This window comes from Cupressus sempervirens, chromosome 6 (genome assembly GCF_028749045.1).
Source record: "Cupressus sempervirens isolate cs-2001-9-10 chromosome 6, ASM2874904v1, whole genome shotgun sequence".
Taxonomy (NCBI): Eukaryota; Viridiplantae; Streptophyta; class Pinopsida; order Cupressales; family Cupressaceae; genus Cupressus; species Cupressus sempervirens.
The window spans coordinates 99,765,343-99,781,843 of NC_143123.1; the positions used below are offsets into that span (position 1 = coordinate 99,765,343).

The following is a 16,501-nucleotide window of genomic DNA, read 5'->3' on the forward strand; positions in this document are numbered from 1 at the left end:
TTTATGCCCTAGCACTATCTCCTAATGCCATGGTTGATAAACAATAAGGCGCTAGAGCTACTTGAGTACTGTGAATGATTTTACACAACCTTGTCAAAGCAAATCATATCTAGGTATATGCAGAAAATGCAGCAGAGAATAACATCACTAAAATATCATTTTTTTAAACATAATTATCATCCATCCTTGGAAGAAGTAAAGACGTCACTAACAGAGAAACGGTATTTCTACCACATTTCTTGTCAGCTCCCTAACTATAATTGTGTCATCACCATTAACAGAGAAACAGAATTTGTAGCAGTAATGTGAGGGACATTCATGGCAGCAAGGTGTAGGGTGTTTGTAGTGATGAGGTGAGGACAATTTATTTGTTCTTTCTATGAAACGTGATGAGATTCTTCCTGGTTTTGCCTGGGATTGCTGCAGAGTAAACCTGGACAATCTGAGTCCATTTAGCTGGAACCGTATAACACCCAGAACAAGACCCGAACTGGGTATGCATTGGACCCTGGTCCAGGCTGTTGAAGGCCGGAATGGATAAAATAGCATATTGGGAATAAGATAAGAGATGAAACTTGAAAACTACTTATTAAACTTATGTTGACAATCTACTCAAAACTAAAATAAGAATAAACCAAATAATCTCCATGGTATAAAACAAACCCACTTCACTTGATGAAGAAAAACAAACAGAAATTCTAGAAACTGGGATGCAACAGTTAACTTCTAGAAAGATACAAAACTCTTATAATATTTTTCATCCTCTTCGATTCCTGCATTGGCATCACAATTTTAAAATAAAATCCAACGCAAATAAGTTTCTACTTGAATGAAAAAATTGTATGTTACCTTGATGTTTCGAAAGTGTGGATGGTCTGCTCTTATTCCAGTATCAAATACTGCCATCTTTATTTTTGAACCTGTAAATCCTTTTGCCCATAGCTTGTCAGCTCCAAACATCGAAGTGATTTGTGAACGCTTCATGATGTAGGCAATGACAAAAAATATGAGTAAAGAAAAAGTTGAGACAGATCATATAAAATTAAGAAGTTAGTACTGAAGACAAAATGGAAATTTATATAGGATCATCGAACAGACAAAAGGCTTTATCAACTAAAAACTGTATACCACTGGCAAAGATAACAAAAAAGATTGAAAAGGCAATTCAACACTTCCTTAAATAATACGCTCATACTCCTTAAAACTCCTTGCTAGAAAAAAATTTTGACAAAAAACATTCTGCCGTATTACATGATGAAGCGTAGACTAGACAAAAAAGGGCACAAAAGGAATACTACATAAACATAAATATTAGACATAAAACAAATATCCTAAATTCAAATTACTATGATCAGCACATCATTTTATGCTTCATGTTTATGTTGCAGCATACGAAGCTACATTATATCTCCTTCATTAACAAAATTGTCTTTGTACAAGAAGTCAATTACCTCTCCAAACAGAATCATCAATAAATGGACAAAAAGCAAAATGATGCCAACCATTTCATGGTTAAGGAAAATAATAAGAGTCAAAAGACATGAATAAAAACCAATTATGGACTATCAAAACAGTTATTCAATAGACTATTAGAAAGTTTAAACCTCAGCTACCCTGGAATTTTTTAAAGACAGAAGGGTCTGGATAGAAACAGCACAATGCTTTTGAAATAAAACCTAAGTTATCAGATTTGCTCCTGGAAGGTGGAATTTGAAACTCAGTTCGCTGCAAAGTTGGATTCATTTCAAATTCGTTCAAAAGTCTGCAGTCAAGCAAATTCTCTCAAAAGAAACCTGTAATAATTTTGGACAAATTTGGAAGACTTTTTCATTTGGATAAAGCAACCCAAAATGAATTTGGGGCGAATTTAACTGAAAACATCACTTTTATAGACTTTTTCATAAAGATTTTTTGGCCAACTTAGATCTATTTGATCCTCAAACCCTAAAAGTGATCAGTAAAAGACCAAAAGGGTTGTTTAATATGTCATTTGTGCATTTGTGAATGAAAAGAAAAACTTCTTGCCTCCATTTGTGTATGAACTTATTTGCTGCTGCATATATATAGATATATCTATTAGAAAAAAAATCCTGTATGAAAAAAACCTAAAACAAATCCAAACCCAACCCAAAAAGAAAAATTGGATGAAATTCAACCTCAAATCTCAAACCTGCATCCATACCAGAATCCAAACCAGCTACTAAGAATAGAACTTATACTCCCATTAGTTCTATACCCCTACTTTTGTCAAAAAATTAATGATTTATAAACATTTTAATTCAATATTTTATTTTATTTTGCTTTACCCTATTCTAGTTTTTCTACCCCTCTTTGAGTAGTTTAAGTAGCTTGAAACCATCGAAAATGCACTATTAAAATATCAATCTAATACTCAAAAGTTAAGTTTCTCTAGCACCATGTCTTGTATTTGAATATCAGTATGGAAGGATTTACAAAAACATAATTGTCATCGCTCTGAAGAGTCTACCAAAGTCTTATGAACACTTTATAGATGCTCAACATTTCCACAAGTAATGTTGACTTAAAGTTTCCAGATCTTTGCACCTTTTGCAACAAGATTGTCGGAGACACCATTCGTAGTAATGTTAATTCATCCTCCATAGAACAAGCCTTACACAACAAAACCCTTGGCTAAGGTCAAAGGGAAAAATCAGTCCTTTCAACAAAGCTCAGGCCACCTAGGACAACTCCAAGAAGAAAAACATTTTGCGCAATTACTACCAAGAGTATGATCACATGAAGAAAAATGATGGCATTGCTTCACTTCTAAACAAAAGAATCAAGGAGGGTCTCAACAAAAGGCAAATGTTGTAGAGCACACTAAGCAAAAGGAATCTACCTTTTACACTCTGAAGAATCTACCAAAGTCTTATGAACACTTTTATTGAGATGCTTAACATTTCCACAAGTAATGTTGACTTAAATTTTCCAGATATTTGCACCTTTTGCAACAAGATTGTCAAAGACAACATTCGATAGCAGTGTTAAATCATCCTCCATAGAAAAGCCTTACACGACAAAACCCTTTGCTAAGGAAAAAGGGAAAAATCAGTCCATTCAACAAAGCTCAGGCCACCTAGGACAAAGCAACATCTATATAGCCACGAAAATGCACTTTCTTACGAAGGAGAGGACTTAGAATTTTTTTGAAAAGTTGGAAAAAGCAATGTAAAGGAAGTGCATTTTCGTGGCTGTATAGCCACGGGCCCTAGGACAACTCCAAGAAGAAAAACATTTTGCGCAATTATTGCCAAGAGTATGATCACATGAAGAATAATGTTGGCATTGCTTCACTTCTAAATAGAAGAATCAAGGAGGGTCTCAATAAAAGGCAAATGTTGAAGAGCACACTAAGCAGAAGGAATCTACCTTTTACACCTTTATGGCTAAATGCTAAGATACCGGTGTGTCCTGGAAAATAGTTAGTGCTAGTGCTGGTGCACTGGCACTTTTGGGTGTTGCACTGGTGCACCAGGAAGCATTCCCAACTACTATGGGTGTGCACAGGATGCTTCCAAGAGCACCCAGACAACACACGCACGCATTTGGAGAGCACCCACAACTTTTTGAATGCCCAGACACTTAAGTGACTTTAAAAAACATGTGTCTAATTCATTTTTTAAAATCTACTTTTGCTCCTTTCTCTCCTAAACCCTAAAATGGCCCTAAAAGAGACCATTCATTGCTCATTCTTCGCATTTTGTTTGCAACTGGGCTCTCTTCTCATTTGGTCTCCATTTTGGCATATTAAAAGCAAGGTCATTATTTTCAAGCGGATCATTCATAGGGTGTCTAATAGCTTCTACAAAGGACGTCTAAGCATCTAAGGTAAGCATTTGAACATGATATCTTTTACTGATTTTTTTTAGATGATGAATTTTTCAAGTTTTAGAAGAACTTTTACAAGTTTTTTTTTTTCTTTTTTTTCTTTTTTAATGAAATGAAGGAACAAGTTTAGCTATCTTTTTTAAATTTTTTTTTTCGTATTTTTCTACTTGTATATTTGATGTTCATAGTTTATTTAATTATTTCAAATTTATTTGTATTTATTTTCTTATTAGATTCATAGTTTGTATTGTGCAAGAATGGCCACTACTGGTAGTCAAAGTTCAACAAGGCAAAGTGAACAGAGTGATCACTTCGCATCTCCATTATGGAGACATACCACAAGATTATCATAGGTTTCAAGAGGTGGGTCATATATTTGGAAATACAATGTATGTCATGGTAAACCATTCAACAACTCATATAATCGGGTCAAAGCTCATTTTACAGGCCCTACTTGTGAAGGAATAGGAATGTGCAAAGGAAGCAAAGAAGGAAAAAGGATGAGCAATGCACAATTAGCAAGATTTATCAAAATACAAGAAGTTATTGATCGTTTAGCGAACAAATCAGAAATAAGTTTGTAGCAACCTTCCTCTGGAAGGAGCAAAGAGAATGTGCCCACCGATCATGTTACGCCCTCCAAAACATCCATTCTTGCAATTGGAAGAGGAAGAGGAAGAAGTAGAAGTTATTACCCACAAAAGAGGTCTGTTGAATCAAGCATTCAAAATGGAGGCAAGAGAGCTTGTTGATGAAGCAATTGCATGTTGCCTTTATGTCAATGGTCTTCCTTTCAACTTTTTAAGATCACCATATTGGAAGGAAATGGTCACAACCATCCTTAGAGCGGCAGCTAATTACACTAGTCCTAGGTTTGAAAAGGTGCATACTACTCTACCATAGACAAAGCCCTTCAACCAATTAGAACTTCTTGAAAAACTTCTAGTATAACTATTGTGTCTAATGGATGGAAAGATACAAGAAACCGACCATTGATTTATGTGATTGCAATGTCCCCCAAAGAGGCAATGTTTTTTAGGGCAATTGATTGTGAAGGAGAAGTCGGGATTCACAATTCATTTCTAGAATTCTCATTGAAGCAATAGAATGGTGGATAGTGAGAATGTGGTCCAAGTGGTCAACGATAATGCCAAAAATTGTAGGGGTGCAAGTGCTTTAGTTGAGTCTGGATACGAACATTTTTTTGGATAGCATGCATCGTACACTCTCTCAACTTGGTCATGAGAAAAAATAGCACCCAAATAGATTAGGTGAAGCAAATATACCAAGAGGGAGAGGAGATACAAATGTTTGTCACAAACCACCACATGTCACAATCCATATTCAAATCATTCTCCAAAAATGGCACCCAAATAGATTGGGTGAAGCAAATATACCAAGAGGAAGAGGAGATACAAATGTTTGTCACAATCAATATTCAGATCATTCTCCAAGTTGGGGTTGTTGAAGGTAAATTTAAAGTTGTAATTACTTAGTTTCATTTATTTATTTAATTTGAATAAGTTTTATATTCATGTTCAATTATCAAACTATTACTTATATATAACTTTGCTCAATATTAAATGTCATATTGTTAACTTGCTTATGTTGCTGAGACTAAATTTACATCTCATACTTTTGTTATGAGACAACTCCTCAACGTGCAAGGGGCATTTAGCCAAACGGTCATTTCTAGCCAATGGGGTATATGGAAGGCTTCAAATTCAGAGAGAGCCCAAACGGCTAGTCTTTGGTCTTGGATGCATGTGCAATTTGTATTAAATTTCACCGAGTCTATCATGACTATGCTACGCTTTGCTGATACAGATGCACCTTGCTGGGGGGATGTGTACGATGGCATCGACACCATGGTAGAAAAGGTAAAGCTTTCCATACAAGCACATGAGAATGACCCCACAGGATGTAAAGCCTTATGCAATAAGGTGGAAGCAATCAATCATCATCTTTGGGAGAAGATGACTACCCCATTGCACCTCCTTGCATATGCCTTATCTCCAAGGCACTAAAGCCAAAAAGTACTTGCTATGTCGGATAGAGTAGCACCATATGCAAATCAAAAGTTGCTATTGGGTGCTACAACGCATTTGCAAGACTCTTCCCAGATGATGAAATGCACAAAAAAGGTGAGGCTAGAATTTGGCTTCTTTGCTTCAGGATCACAACTTACTCCATATGCAAGGACCAAAATGACATGGGAGCTATCACATGGTGGTACATGTATGGTTAACCATTCAAGAATCTACAACCTCTTGCAATCAAGATCCTCTCACAGCTAAGTTTTTATTTATTTTTGTTTAACACTTGTATTCTACAATTTAGTGTTTAACATTCTTTAATTTGCTTTTTATTTGTATGTTTAATTTTAACAACACTATCCAAGTTGCAAGTTCTTCTGCTAAAACGGAATTGGAGTACATACTCCTATATCCATTTCGTGAAGTGCAACTAGTCGACTCAAAGAAAACTGAGGATTTGGTTTATATACATACTAAATTTGGTTTATATATATACTAACTTGTGTCTTTTGTCATGTGAGGAGGATGGATACAAGGAAGGGTCAACCAAGCTTTGGGATGTAGCCCCTAAATGTGCAAACTTGGATGTAACATTTCAGGATCTTAATGTAATGACAGATGATATTGATAGCATCATAGCAGGTGCATCTAGCACAAGTGGAACCATGTTTGGTTCAAATGAACTTGCAAGTCTTACAGCAGAAGGAGATGATGAGAATGTGGATTTTTTTGACAATCCTTATGATTCTAACTGATTGAATTTGATTTGAGAATCTCAAGCCTTGACTCTTGATTGATCAACATTAAATCATGAACTATGTTTTGATTTTGTAATTCAAATTGCATTGGAATTTTAAACTTGAGTAATTTATTAATTAATTATTTCAATTTGAGCTATCAATGGTGAAGTATCATGCTTTGGAATGGTTTATTTTTATATATTTCTTGCATTGATTTGCCTATATAAATTATTGTACATATATATATATATATATAGACGCACCCAAAATCCAAAAAAAAAAAAACATGCATCAGCACCTCGCGCCTGCATCAGCATCAGAACCAGCATCGGTAACTTAGGCTAAAAGAGAAACAAATCATATTAAGTCCTCTGCGCATTATATTGATTCAGGTGTTTCTCGACACTTCATTCATCAGCAGGATTGGGTTACAAAATACATGCCCTTCACAGATTCAGTGATCTTTGGAAGAGGGGAAGAGTACATTGTGATCAGCAAGGGCAACATGCAAGTTTGATCTGGTGGGAGGAATTTAATTTTCCTCAATGTATACTACGATCTAGACATGGAACTCAACCTTCTGTGTATCAATCAAATTATAAGACACACTTCTCGGCTGGATGTGGTATTCAGTTTGCAAAATTGTAGCACTGCTGATCAAGAGATTTGCATTACAGCTGTTGTAGGTACTAAGGAACATGGTCTTTAAAAAATTGTTGATGCTAGAGATTGTCAGTAGCATGCCATGGCAACCAAAAGTTCTTCAATCATCAACGTTTGGCATCAATGATATAGGCATCTAAACATGCACTATCTCTATCAGCTAGTTCGAGAGGATCTGGTTGTTAGCATACCTGAGATTCAAACTCAAAATCATGGAGTTTGTTGGGCTTGTCGGGATAGAAAGCAAAATTGGACTCCATTTTTTTGATGGTGATACTTTGCAAGCTTCCAAGGTATTAGAAAAAGTTCATGTTGTTGTTTGTGGACCAATGAACAATCCTTCAATTAGTGAGTCTAGGTATTTTAAATATTTGTTTATGATGTTAGTAAAAATTTGTGGGTGTATTTTTCAAACAAAAATCAGAGGTGTTTATCATGTTTATGTTGTTTAAGGCCTTGGTAGAAAAAGAGCTTGGAAATCAAATCATAAGGCTTAGGTCAAATAATGTGGGGGAATCTTGTTCTTCTAATTTCTCCAAATTCTATGCACATCATGGAATCTAAACTTAACACACCTTACACCCCTCAACAAGAAACAATGTGAGGGATGAAATGACACAACCACTTACATGGCCCATTCTACATTGAAACATAGAAGCATTGGAAAGAAGTTCTGGGCAGTAGCTATATACATTGTTGTCTATCTTCTGAACCATCCTCACACAGGTCATTAAAAAGAAGACTCCAGAGAAGCCTAGTCTGCCAAGAAGCCCAAAATCAGTCACCTGAAAATCTTTAGCTCTACATCTTATGTTTGGATTCCAAGAGTCAAAAAGCTCATGTTCACAAGATATAATGAAAGCCACAAAGTATATCACCTGATTGATGTAGACACTGATCACCTCACATTCAATCCTGACGTTGTCTTTGATGAAGAACGAAGGCCTTCTTAGCTCTCTTCTCCTATTTTAAGCCTTGAGAATTAGCATCTAAAAGCTATGGATTTGGGTGCCCTTCCTTTAGGTCCACCTAATGGGATGGACTCAACAAACTCTACTTTTGAAGTTCTGGGGTCTTCCACGCATGTTATCACACCCCTCAACTTTCCTCGCGCAGATCTACATTCTATTGAACCTGTTCTAGCCACCCCAATCTCAAATGTTGGCTCTTCTACTCTCCAGCCTAAATGGTGGGCCAAAACCATAGGTGATAATCATCATGATGAGCTCATTAAGGGTACATCAGCTAGAAACAAAAGCAAGCAGCACAGTACAGTTAATTTTTCTCTTATGGCCAATATTCACAATGTTTATGAGCCTCACTCTTATTCAGAAGCTAAAGGTATACCTAAGTGCGAGCAAGCCATGGAATTTGAATTCTTCTAAAGAATGGCACTTGGGTTATGTCTGATTTTCCACCTAGGAAGAAGCCCATTGGCTGCAAATGGTGTATAAAGTTAAGGTTGATGAAGCCCTTTATAAGTACAAAGCTCAGTTAGTTACTAAAAGGTTCTCCCGGAAAGAGGGCGGTGACAATGAGGAGACTTTGCTCCCATGGCCAAAATGAGTACCATTCGGCTTGCCCTCGCATTTTCACCCTAGTTCATATGGAAAGTCCATCACATGGACATCATAAGTGCATTCCTCAATGGTGAGTTGCAGGAAGAAATCTTATGATGTAATCTCCTAGTTTCAAGGTGGTCAATAAAGAGCACCAGGTATGCAAACTAGTGAAAGCACTCTATGGCCTAAAATAGGCTCCTCAGACTTGGTACATAAAGATTGATAAGTACCTTGGTGATCAAGGCTTTCAAATAACTTCTAATTCCAATCTGTAAGTCAAAACTACTAGGAGTGATTCTTTTCTACTTGTCATCTATGTTGATAATCTAACGATTAGTGGCAATTCAGCACTTTTAATCAAGCAAATCATACAAAGTTTGTGCCAATCCTTTGACATGACAGATTTGAGACTTTTGCATTACTGCTTAGGTGTTGAGGTTTGGCAAACAGATGGCACTATCCTTATCTCTCAGCCAAAGTATACAAGGAGTCTATTGGACAAGTTCGGAAGCAAGGTTGCAAACCTGCATCCGTACCTATGGAGAAAGGGCTAAAGTTGGCTCTTCTACTCTCCAGCCTAAATGGTGGGCCAAAACCATATCTGAAAAATCAAATTCACCTGTGATGGATGAATCTGTGTTCAGGTAACTAATGGGCAGTCTCATTTATCTCACTAGACCTGACCACAGTTTTGTTGTGAGCAACATCTCTTGTTTCATAAAAGCCCCTAGAGTTGAACACTAGGTTGCAGCAAAAAGTGTCTTGAGATATGTGAAGGGCACTTCCGACTTTAGCATCTGTATAGCAGAAGCAAAGATCCTAGACTCATTGGTTTCACACAATCAAATTTGGCAAGTTCTATTGATGGTAGGAAGTTTACATCTAGCTGTAGTCACATGGAGCAGCAAGAAGCAGTAATCAATAGTTCTTTCCTCAACTAAAGAAGCATATAGAGAAACTGTTAAAGAAGCTTGTAAGGTAGTTTGGCTTCAAAGGATTCTTCCTGACATGCAAAATGTCTCAAGCAAAACATTCACCCTTATTTCGCAATAATCAAGAGGTGCCCAAAGTTGACAAAAATTCAGTCTTCAATAAACAGACCAAGCGTATTGAACTTCATTGTCATTTCATCGCAAGCTTGTTGAAAACAGATCAGCTCAGTTGCAATATATTCCAACCAAGGACTAGTCTGCAGACATCCTCAACAAGTCGCTGAGCCCAGACAGGTTTGTCAAATTTAGGAGGTAACTGGTGTAGTTGAACGATTGACCATTAAAGGAGAGTATTAGAATAATATTAGCATATCTCATTACTTAAAAGTAAATATTGTAATTATGGTTAGACTGGTGGTTGTTTTCTAAAGGAGACATCGTTTTGTAATTGCTACAAAATGTACATAACCTTTCGTTTCGGTGCAAGCAATTACCATTATTTTAACAGACCGTAAGTATGTGTCACAAACTAAGTCACAAGGTTTGAACAATAATTCAAGTTTGTCAATCATAGAATTCAGATGAAATTGGGCAATAGAAAAAAATCGTAAATAAAATTGACATTACATTTACCTTATAATTATTTTTTTAGATATAAGTAATATAGCCACAAAATTGGCAAAATAGATTGACATTGCTAAATAAATAAAATAACAATATTATATTAAATATCTAACATTTCGGACAAAGATCGGAAAAGGGAAAAATTCGCTGAAATTTGAATTTCATGGATGAAACATTACATATCCTGTGACTTAGGTGACAAAGGAAACGCTGCAATCACAGTTGCCTGTTTTAGGCCTTGGTTGAATTTCAGATTCACAGATGACAGACATCATTTCCTCCTTATGTGTCATGGCACAAATCAGAAGAAAATTTTGAGAAAGTTGAGTGCATAAGACTATGAGCAACAGTCAACACAAATTGAATTGTAATTAAAGAGAAAAAAAGGGCAGGAACAATGACTGGGAATTCAAGCTCTATCTCTAAAAGAATTAACTATAGAGACTTCCTGCAGGGATTCAAACCCATGACTGGGTGCAGGTCAGCACTCTTAGAGATCAGAAAAAATGAAATGGGATCCCACAAAAGTGAAGTGGTGGCAGTGAGACATATGAGGCCACAAAAAAGACAGGTAAAGGGGAATTGCATGTGAGGGGCATTCAGTGTCACTCAAATGAAGAAATCGCATTTTGCAGTAATATTAGTCATTCAAAATGTGAAGGAGATTCAATATTAGTAAGACAAACATTCACATATTGATCTGAAGACGTATCCTGTGACTTAGGTCACAAAGGAAACACTGCAATCACATGTGCTTGTTTTAGGCCTTGGCTGAATTTCGAATTCACCGTATGTGTCATCATTTCCTCCTTATGTGTCAGAGCACAAATCAGAAGAAAATTTTGAGAAAGCTGAGTGCACAAAACTATGAGCAACAGTCAACACAAATTGAATTGTAATTAAAGAGAAAAAAAGGGCAGGAATAATGACTGGGAATTCAAGCTCTATCTCTAAAAGAATTAACTATACAGACTTCCTGCAGGGATTCAGACCCATGACTGGGTGCAGGTCAGCACTCTTAGAGATCAGAAACAATGAAATGGGATCCCACAAAAGTGAAGTGGTGGCAGTGAGAAGTATGAGGCCACAAAAAGGACAGGTAAAGGGAATTGCGTGTGAGGGGGATTCAGTGTCACTCAAATGAAGAAATCACATTTTGCAGTAATATTAGTCATTCAAAATATGAAGGATATCCAATTTTAGTAAGACAAACATTCACATATTGATCTGTAGCTTCCACTGAATGTTTTTAGGATTCTAACGAAATAGGTGACACAAAGGAAATTGAGGAAAATAAACCCATAGCTGCAGCCAATTTGCTTTTTAGATTAAAAAAGCAGAGGCATGTCAAACTGTGGAGCAGCGGAATTCTATTAACTCAGCAGTGCCCGGTGATAGATACAAATTGGATCAAATAATTGACACAGGATTAAATCCTACAGTTGCAGCATAACCACCAAGCTCGCCTATGTCAGATAATAAGCCCAATTCTGCTGGGTAAATCCCCAATGCCGTTGACCATGCTCCACCAAATGTGCAAGATCAAATATGCAGTATGATCAAAAAAGCCCTGGCGAGTTTGGCATTCTGCCTTGGAAGCAAGGCCAACAATTTTGAACAGGACTCATTTGTCCAGCAAGAAATTTATATTAGAAAACTGAGAACTTAGGAGAACACTTACTGCATGAACAGGTGCATTCTCTGGCATTATTAACTTCCTTGTGTGCTTGGCTCTGAATTATTTGGGTTGTTTCAGGTTTAAAGCTTCTTTTCCTTCTACTTGGACATTGTCAGTTTCATGTTGGTTGGTTACATAGCTATAAAAGTTGCCGAGCAAAGGACCTACCAACTGGATAAATATGTTTCTCCTGTTAATCGGTGTATATGTATATATAAGTTGTGTTTGCTTCACAAAGTTGACTTAACTCCCTCTAACATTAGGTGAAGGTAAATGAAGATAGAAAATTATTCATAAAGGAATTCTAGACGCTCAAAGATATCTGCTCTAGAAAAATTATATATGGTGTTTGTCTCTTGAATTTGATTTCCTCAAAATATAGTTCAACCGTATTCAATTACCTCTTTCATCATACCTACTTAGACAATAATGTAATGTTTGATTGAAAAGGAAAACGAGAACGTCAGAAGAAAATATTTTCCTAACACTAACTATTCAAACAAACCTGCAAAAGTAGCTGCCGACCCCAACCGTATGAGCCATTACTGACGCCTTCATACGACATGGCCGTAAACAATTTCCCTGAGCGCTTATTCTCTCCAGACCCTGCAACATTATCTTGGTCTTCATCTATGAGATTGCGTGCATTTCGACCAGCTCCACGATTATCCCCTTCATCGACCAACAATCCACGAGAATAACGAGCCTCTGCGGAAACATCCTTAACAAACCCTAATTTCCTAATTTCCTCGATTAACCCATGACCATCATCTAATTCCAGCAGACCAAAGTCTGTGGGATAAGCGGACGCGGCATTGTTGCGCTCGATCCATTTCCAGCCATCATAAGCCTCAAGCTGCTCCTCCATGGCCAGTTTATGTTCTCGGCCATGCCTGTACTGCTTGAACCTTACGATGTAGCGACCTTTCACCAATTCCTGAAATTTAAGTTCCGGGTCCCTTATAGGTCCGGCCTTTGTTGCTGTCGAGCGATCTGCAGGCCGATCCAGAGGTGGTGGAAGGAGTAGGAAGATTGAAAGGATGCCTGCTAACGCAACCAGCTTGGATTGGGATTTTGACAGAAACAACATTGCTACTTTATTAACAGGAGTGGAATTGTTGTTGCAGGTTTATATTTTGAGGCGTGTATTTGTTGACTAAATGTTGCTCAGCCAAGAGTACGGTCGTATGGAAGAGGGTGGGAGCTTCGGGATGATTCATTTAATAGTTATTTAGTTAAATTAATTAGGGGAAAAAAAAAAAAAGGAAGTGGGTTTTATAGTCCACAACGAGGCGTACATACCCTACCTTCCAGTGGGATTTGAACTTGTGACCTTTCTTTTAAGAGTACAAGTTCTCCACCACTAGGCCAACGCGGGTTGTACATGAGTTGTCAAGCTTCTTTGTGTATTTTTTTATTTAATCTTTTAATGTATAACTTTAAAGCAGTTCAAAATTTGATAATTAAATTTTTATTAATAAGTTTCTTATCTATTAATCTTTAATTATTTTTAGTTTTTTTACTTTATAATTAGTTCATTTGTGCATTATTATTTGGTACATTTGTTAATTTTAAGTATGTGATTGTTGAGACATTTATTAGTTGGGAGGGGCAACACTTCAAAATAGTCATTGTGTCATCCTTTGATGCTCTCTAAGATGCTTAATAAATCATCTAGATAAGTCACATAGATATACAACCAAAAAATCATTCAAATTTATGTAATTTAGACTCTACAGGTACATTTCCCCTAGATTCATAACTAGAATGCATTTTAATACAGTGTATATATTAATTCACTTTATGATTAGATGGAATAACCACATTTCACATAGAGATACAATCAAAAAAATCATTCAAATCTGTGTGATTTAGACTCTACATGTACATTTCCCCTAGATTCATAACTAGAATGCATTTTAATATAGTGTATATATTAATTCACTTTAATTTTATAGTCTTATAATAATACTCTAGTTATTTTAGAATAATTGTGAAATTGAGATACCAATGTTAGTTTCTCCAATTTAGTTTCTTTTCTAGTTAATTTTCGTTATTTTAATTACAAAATGTAGTCTATATTATAAGTTTAATTTAAATTTTTCTAGTTTATATCTATTTTACATACAATTATCTATGTTTTTATACTATTTGTGTTTTAATCTGATCATTATTCATTAGTTAAGTTTCTATTAGATTATTTTAATAAATTTTTGAGAAAGAATATGAAATTTAAATATTTTTCGTAATATTAGATGATTCAATATGGAGAAATCAACAGACCATCCTTTGTGTTTTAATGGATAAACATTCATAAGCTACATAAAATCATAGAGGTCATTTGAATGCTTGTGAATGGGATCTATGATTCTTCAATCAAAGCCATAAAGTTGATTTGTCTAGGAGATTTACCTATGAAAACTTGCACTTACTAATCAATCTCCAAAGTTGTTTGTAAATATTGTCTTAGTAAACCAGGACATGCAAGAAAGTCCAAAGTGAATAGTCTTTGTAAATGTATTCTTCCAATTCATACATGTATGACCAAGTCTCTTCCCATATATCATATCGAGGTTGTGGTGCTAAAAAAATTATCCCAAAGGACTTGGATTTGAACCATAAAAAATTCTAAGATTATGTCATGTCCAAGACATATTCTAGAGGAACATGGCATCAATAATGCATCTCCATCTGACTCGTTTATGGGCCTTGAGGGGTTAATCATGTTGGAGTAACTACCAACATTCTCATCATGATTTGTGTCATGGCTTAACCGCCTCTTGTGATTATCTTGGTGAAGTTGTTTTTGTCTTCCTTGACTAAGTGGCTCAAGTTCTTCTTTCACTGAGTGATTATATCTTATGTTCACTGAGTGCCTTAGTGACTCTATGTTGTTATTATTTAGTGATGTCTTGTTCTTCATTCACCGAGTTGTCTGTTTGGTACTTATTTGAGAGTTGTCTTGTGTATTTAATCTGAGGTCATGATTTAATGTATTGGATTGATCATTGGGATGCGTGTAGACCATTATTTAGTCAACCTTCTCCATATGATGATCTAGAATCTTCTTTAATGCATTTTGGCAAGAATAAATAGAGGATGTTGATTTAGGTTTGTTAGCAAGAAGTAAGTAGTTGATAGAAGAGCGAGGATTGGAAAGGAAGATCATAGGTCTCACAAGCTGGAGGATATTTCTCTATGTCTGAAATCATTGTATTGGTCATAACCCTAAAGGCCTCACAATTAGGCATGTATAATGAAAACTTGATGAATTTATGAAGATTTATGGTTCTCTCTCCTTTATGGTGTTATCTCTCTATGATTTTATTTCGTTGTGTTAACTCTACAAGGTTGGTTGATAACTAGGCATGACTTTGGCCCTAGTTCTCATCTTTGCCTTGCATCAGGTGGTATCAAAGCTTAGTTTTGTCCTTGTGCAAATTGGATCATGGAGAACCCTAAGTGAATTTGGTTGTAGTGTGGAAAATCTGAGATTTGACCTATAACTTATAAAGGGTTACAATCTTGCAGGAACATGTTGTCAAAATGGTTCATGGTAGAGAAACTGTTTATAATGTGATCATGGATATTTTGAGACAAATTATAGCCAAACATGATGTTGTTGAGACTTGCCAAAGGAGAGGAGTACATCTTGATGATATTAGTGATGATGGAGCACTTAGGACACCAAACCCTAATTCTGAACTTGAGATGGAGTCTAGTGAGGAAAGATTATTGAGAGTTTTATCTAGGGCACATTCTAAGCTTCTTGTCAAGGTTACAAGCTATGATGGAAGGTTGGACACCAACACTTTGCTGGATTGGATCTTTGAGATGGAGAAGTTCTTTGATTTTGAGGGCACTCTTAAGAATAGGAAGGTGAAAATAGTAGATACAAGCTTGAAGGGACATGCTTCACTTTGTTGGGAGAATTTGCAAATTGATAGACAAAGGAAAGGGAAAGAGAAGATAAAAACATGGTTGAAGATGGTGAATAAATTTAAGAAGAAGTTCCCCTATTGATTACCAAGTCAATTTATTCAGGAAGATACAAAATTTGAGGCAAAAGGATATGAGTTTGAAAGAGTATATTGAGGATTTCTACATATTGGACATTAGATTTGGACATGTTGATGATGAGGTAGAGAAAGTGGCTAGGTATTTGAATGGTTTGAGAACTGAAATTCAAGATGACATCAGTTTTGTGAAATTGGATAGTGTGGAAGAAGCATATCAATATGCCTTGAAAGATGAGGAGATCTTGACAAAGAAGCATGAGCAAAGACACTGAGGTAGAGGTGGAAGATTTCAGAGAGATAGAGGCAGATCTTATGGAGAAATGCTAGATCTAGAGATATTGTCCAAGATAAGGACAAAAATGAGTGGATAGGTGATGAAAAAGGGAAGATCGAGTGGA

The 16,501-nt window shown here is 36.1% G+C and overlaps 1 protein-coding gene across 1 annotated transcript in view; it reads right to left on the reverse strand.

Annotated features, from left to right (window-relative positions):
- The window catches only part of S1P (SITE-1 protease), a 160,102-nt gene extending 146,877 nt beyond the window's left edge, over positions 1-13,225 (reverse strand). The window contains exons 1-2 of the mRNA XM_089786934.1: positions 12,590-13,225; positions 850-978 (exon numbers count right to left, since the gene is read on the reverse strand). Of these exons, the coding sequence (XP_089643060.1) occupies positions 850-978; positions 12,590-13,174 (714 nt within the window). The 5' untranslated portion in view covers positions 13,175-13,225. The remainder of the gene's footprint in view (positions 1-849; positions 979-12,589) is intronic.
- Positions 13,226-16,501: the final 3,276 nt, after the last annotated feature.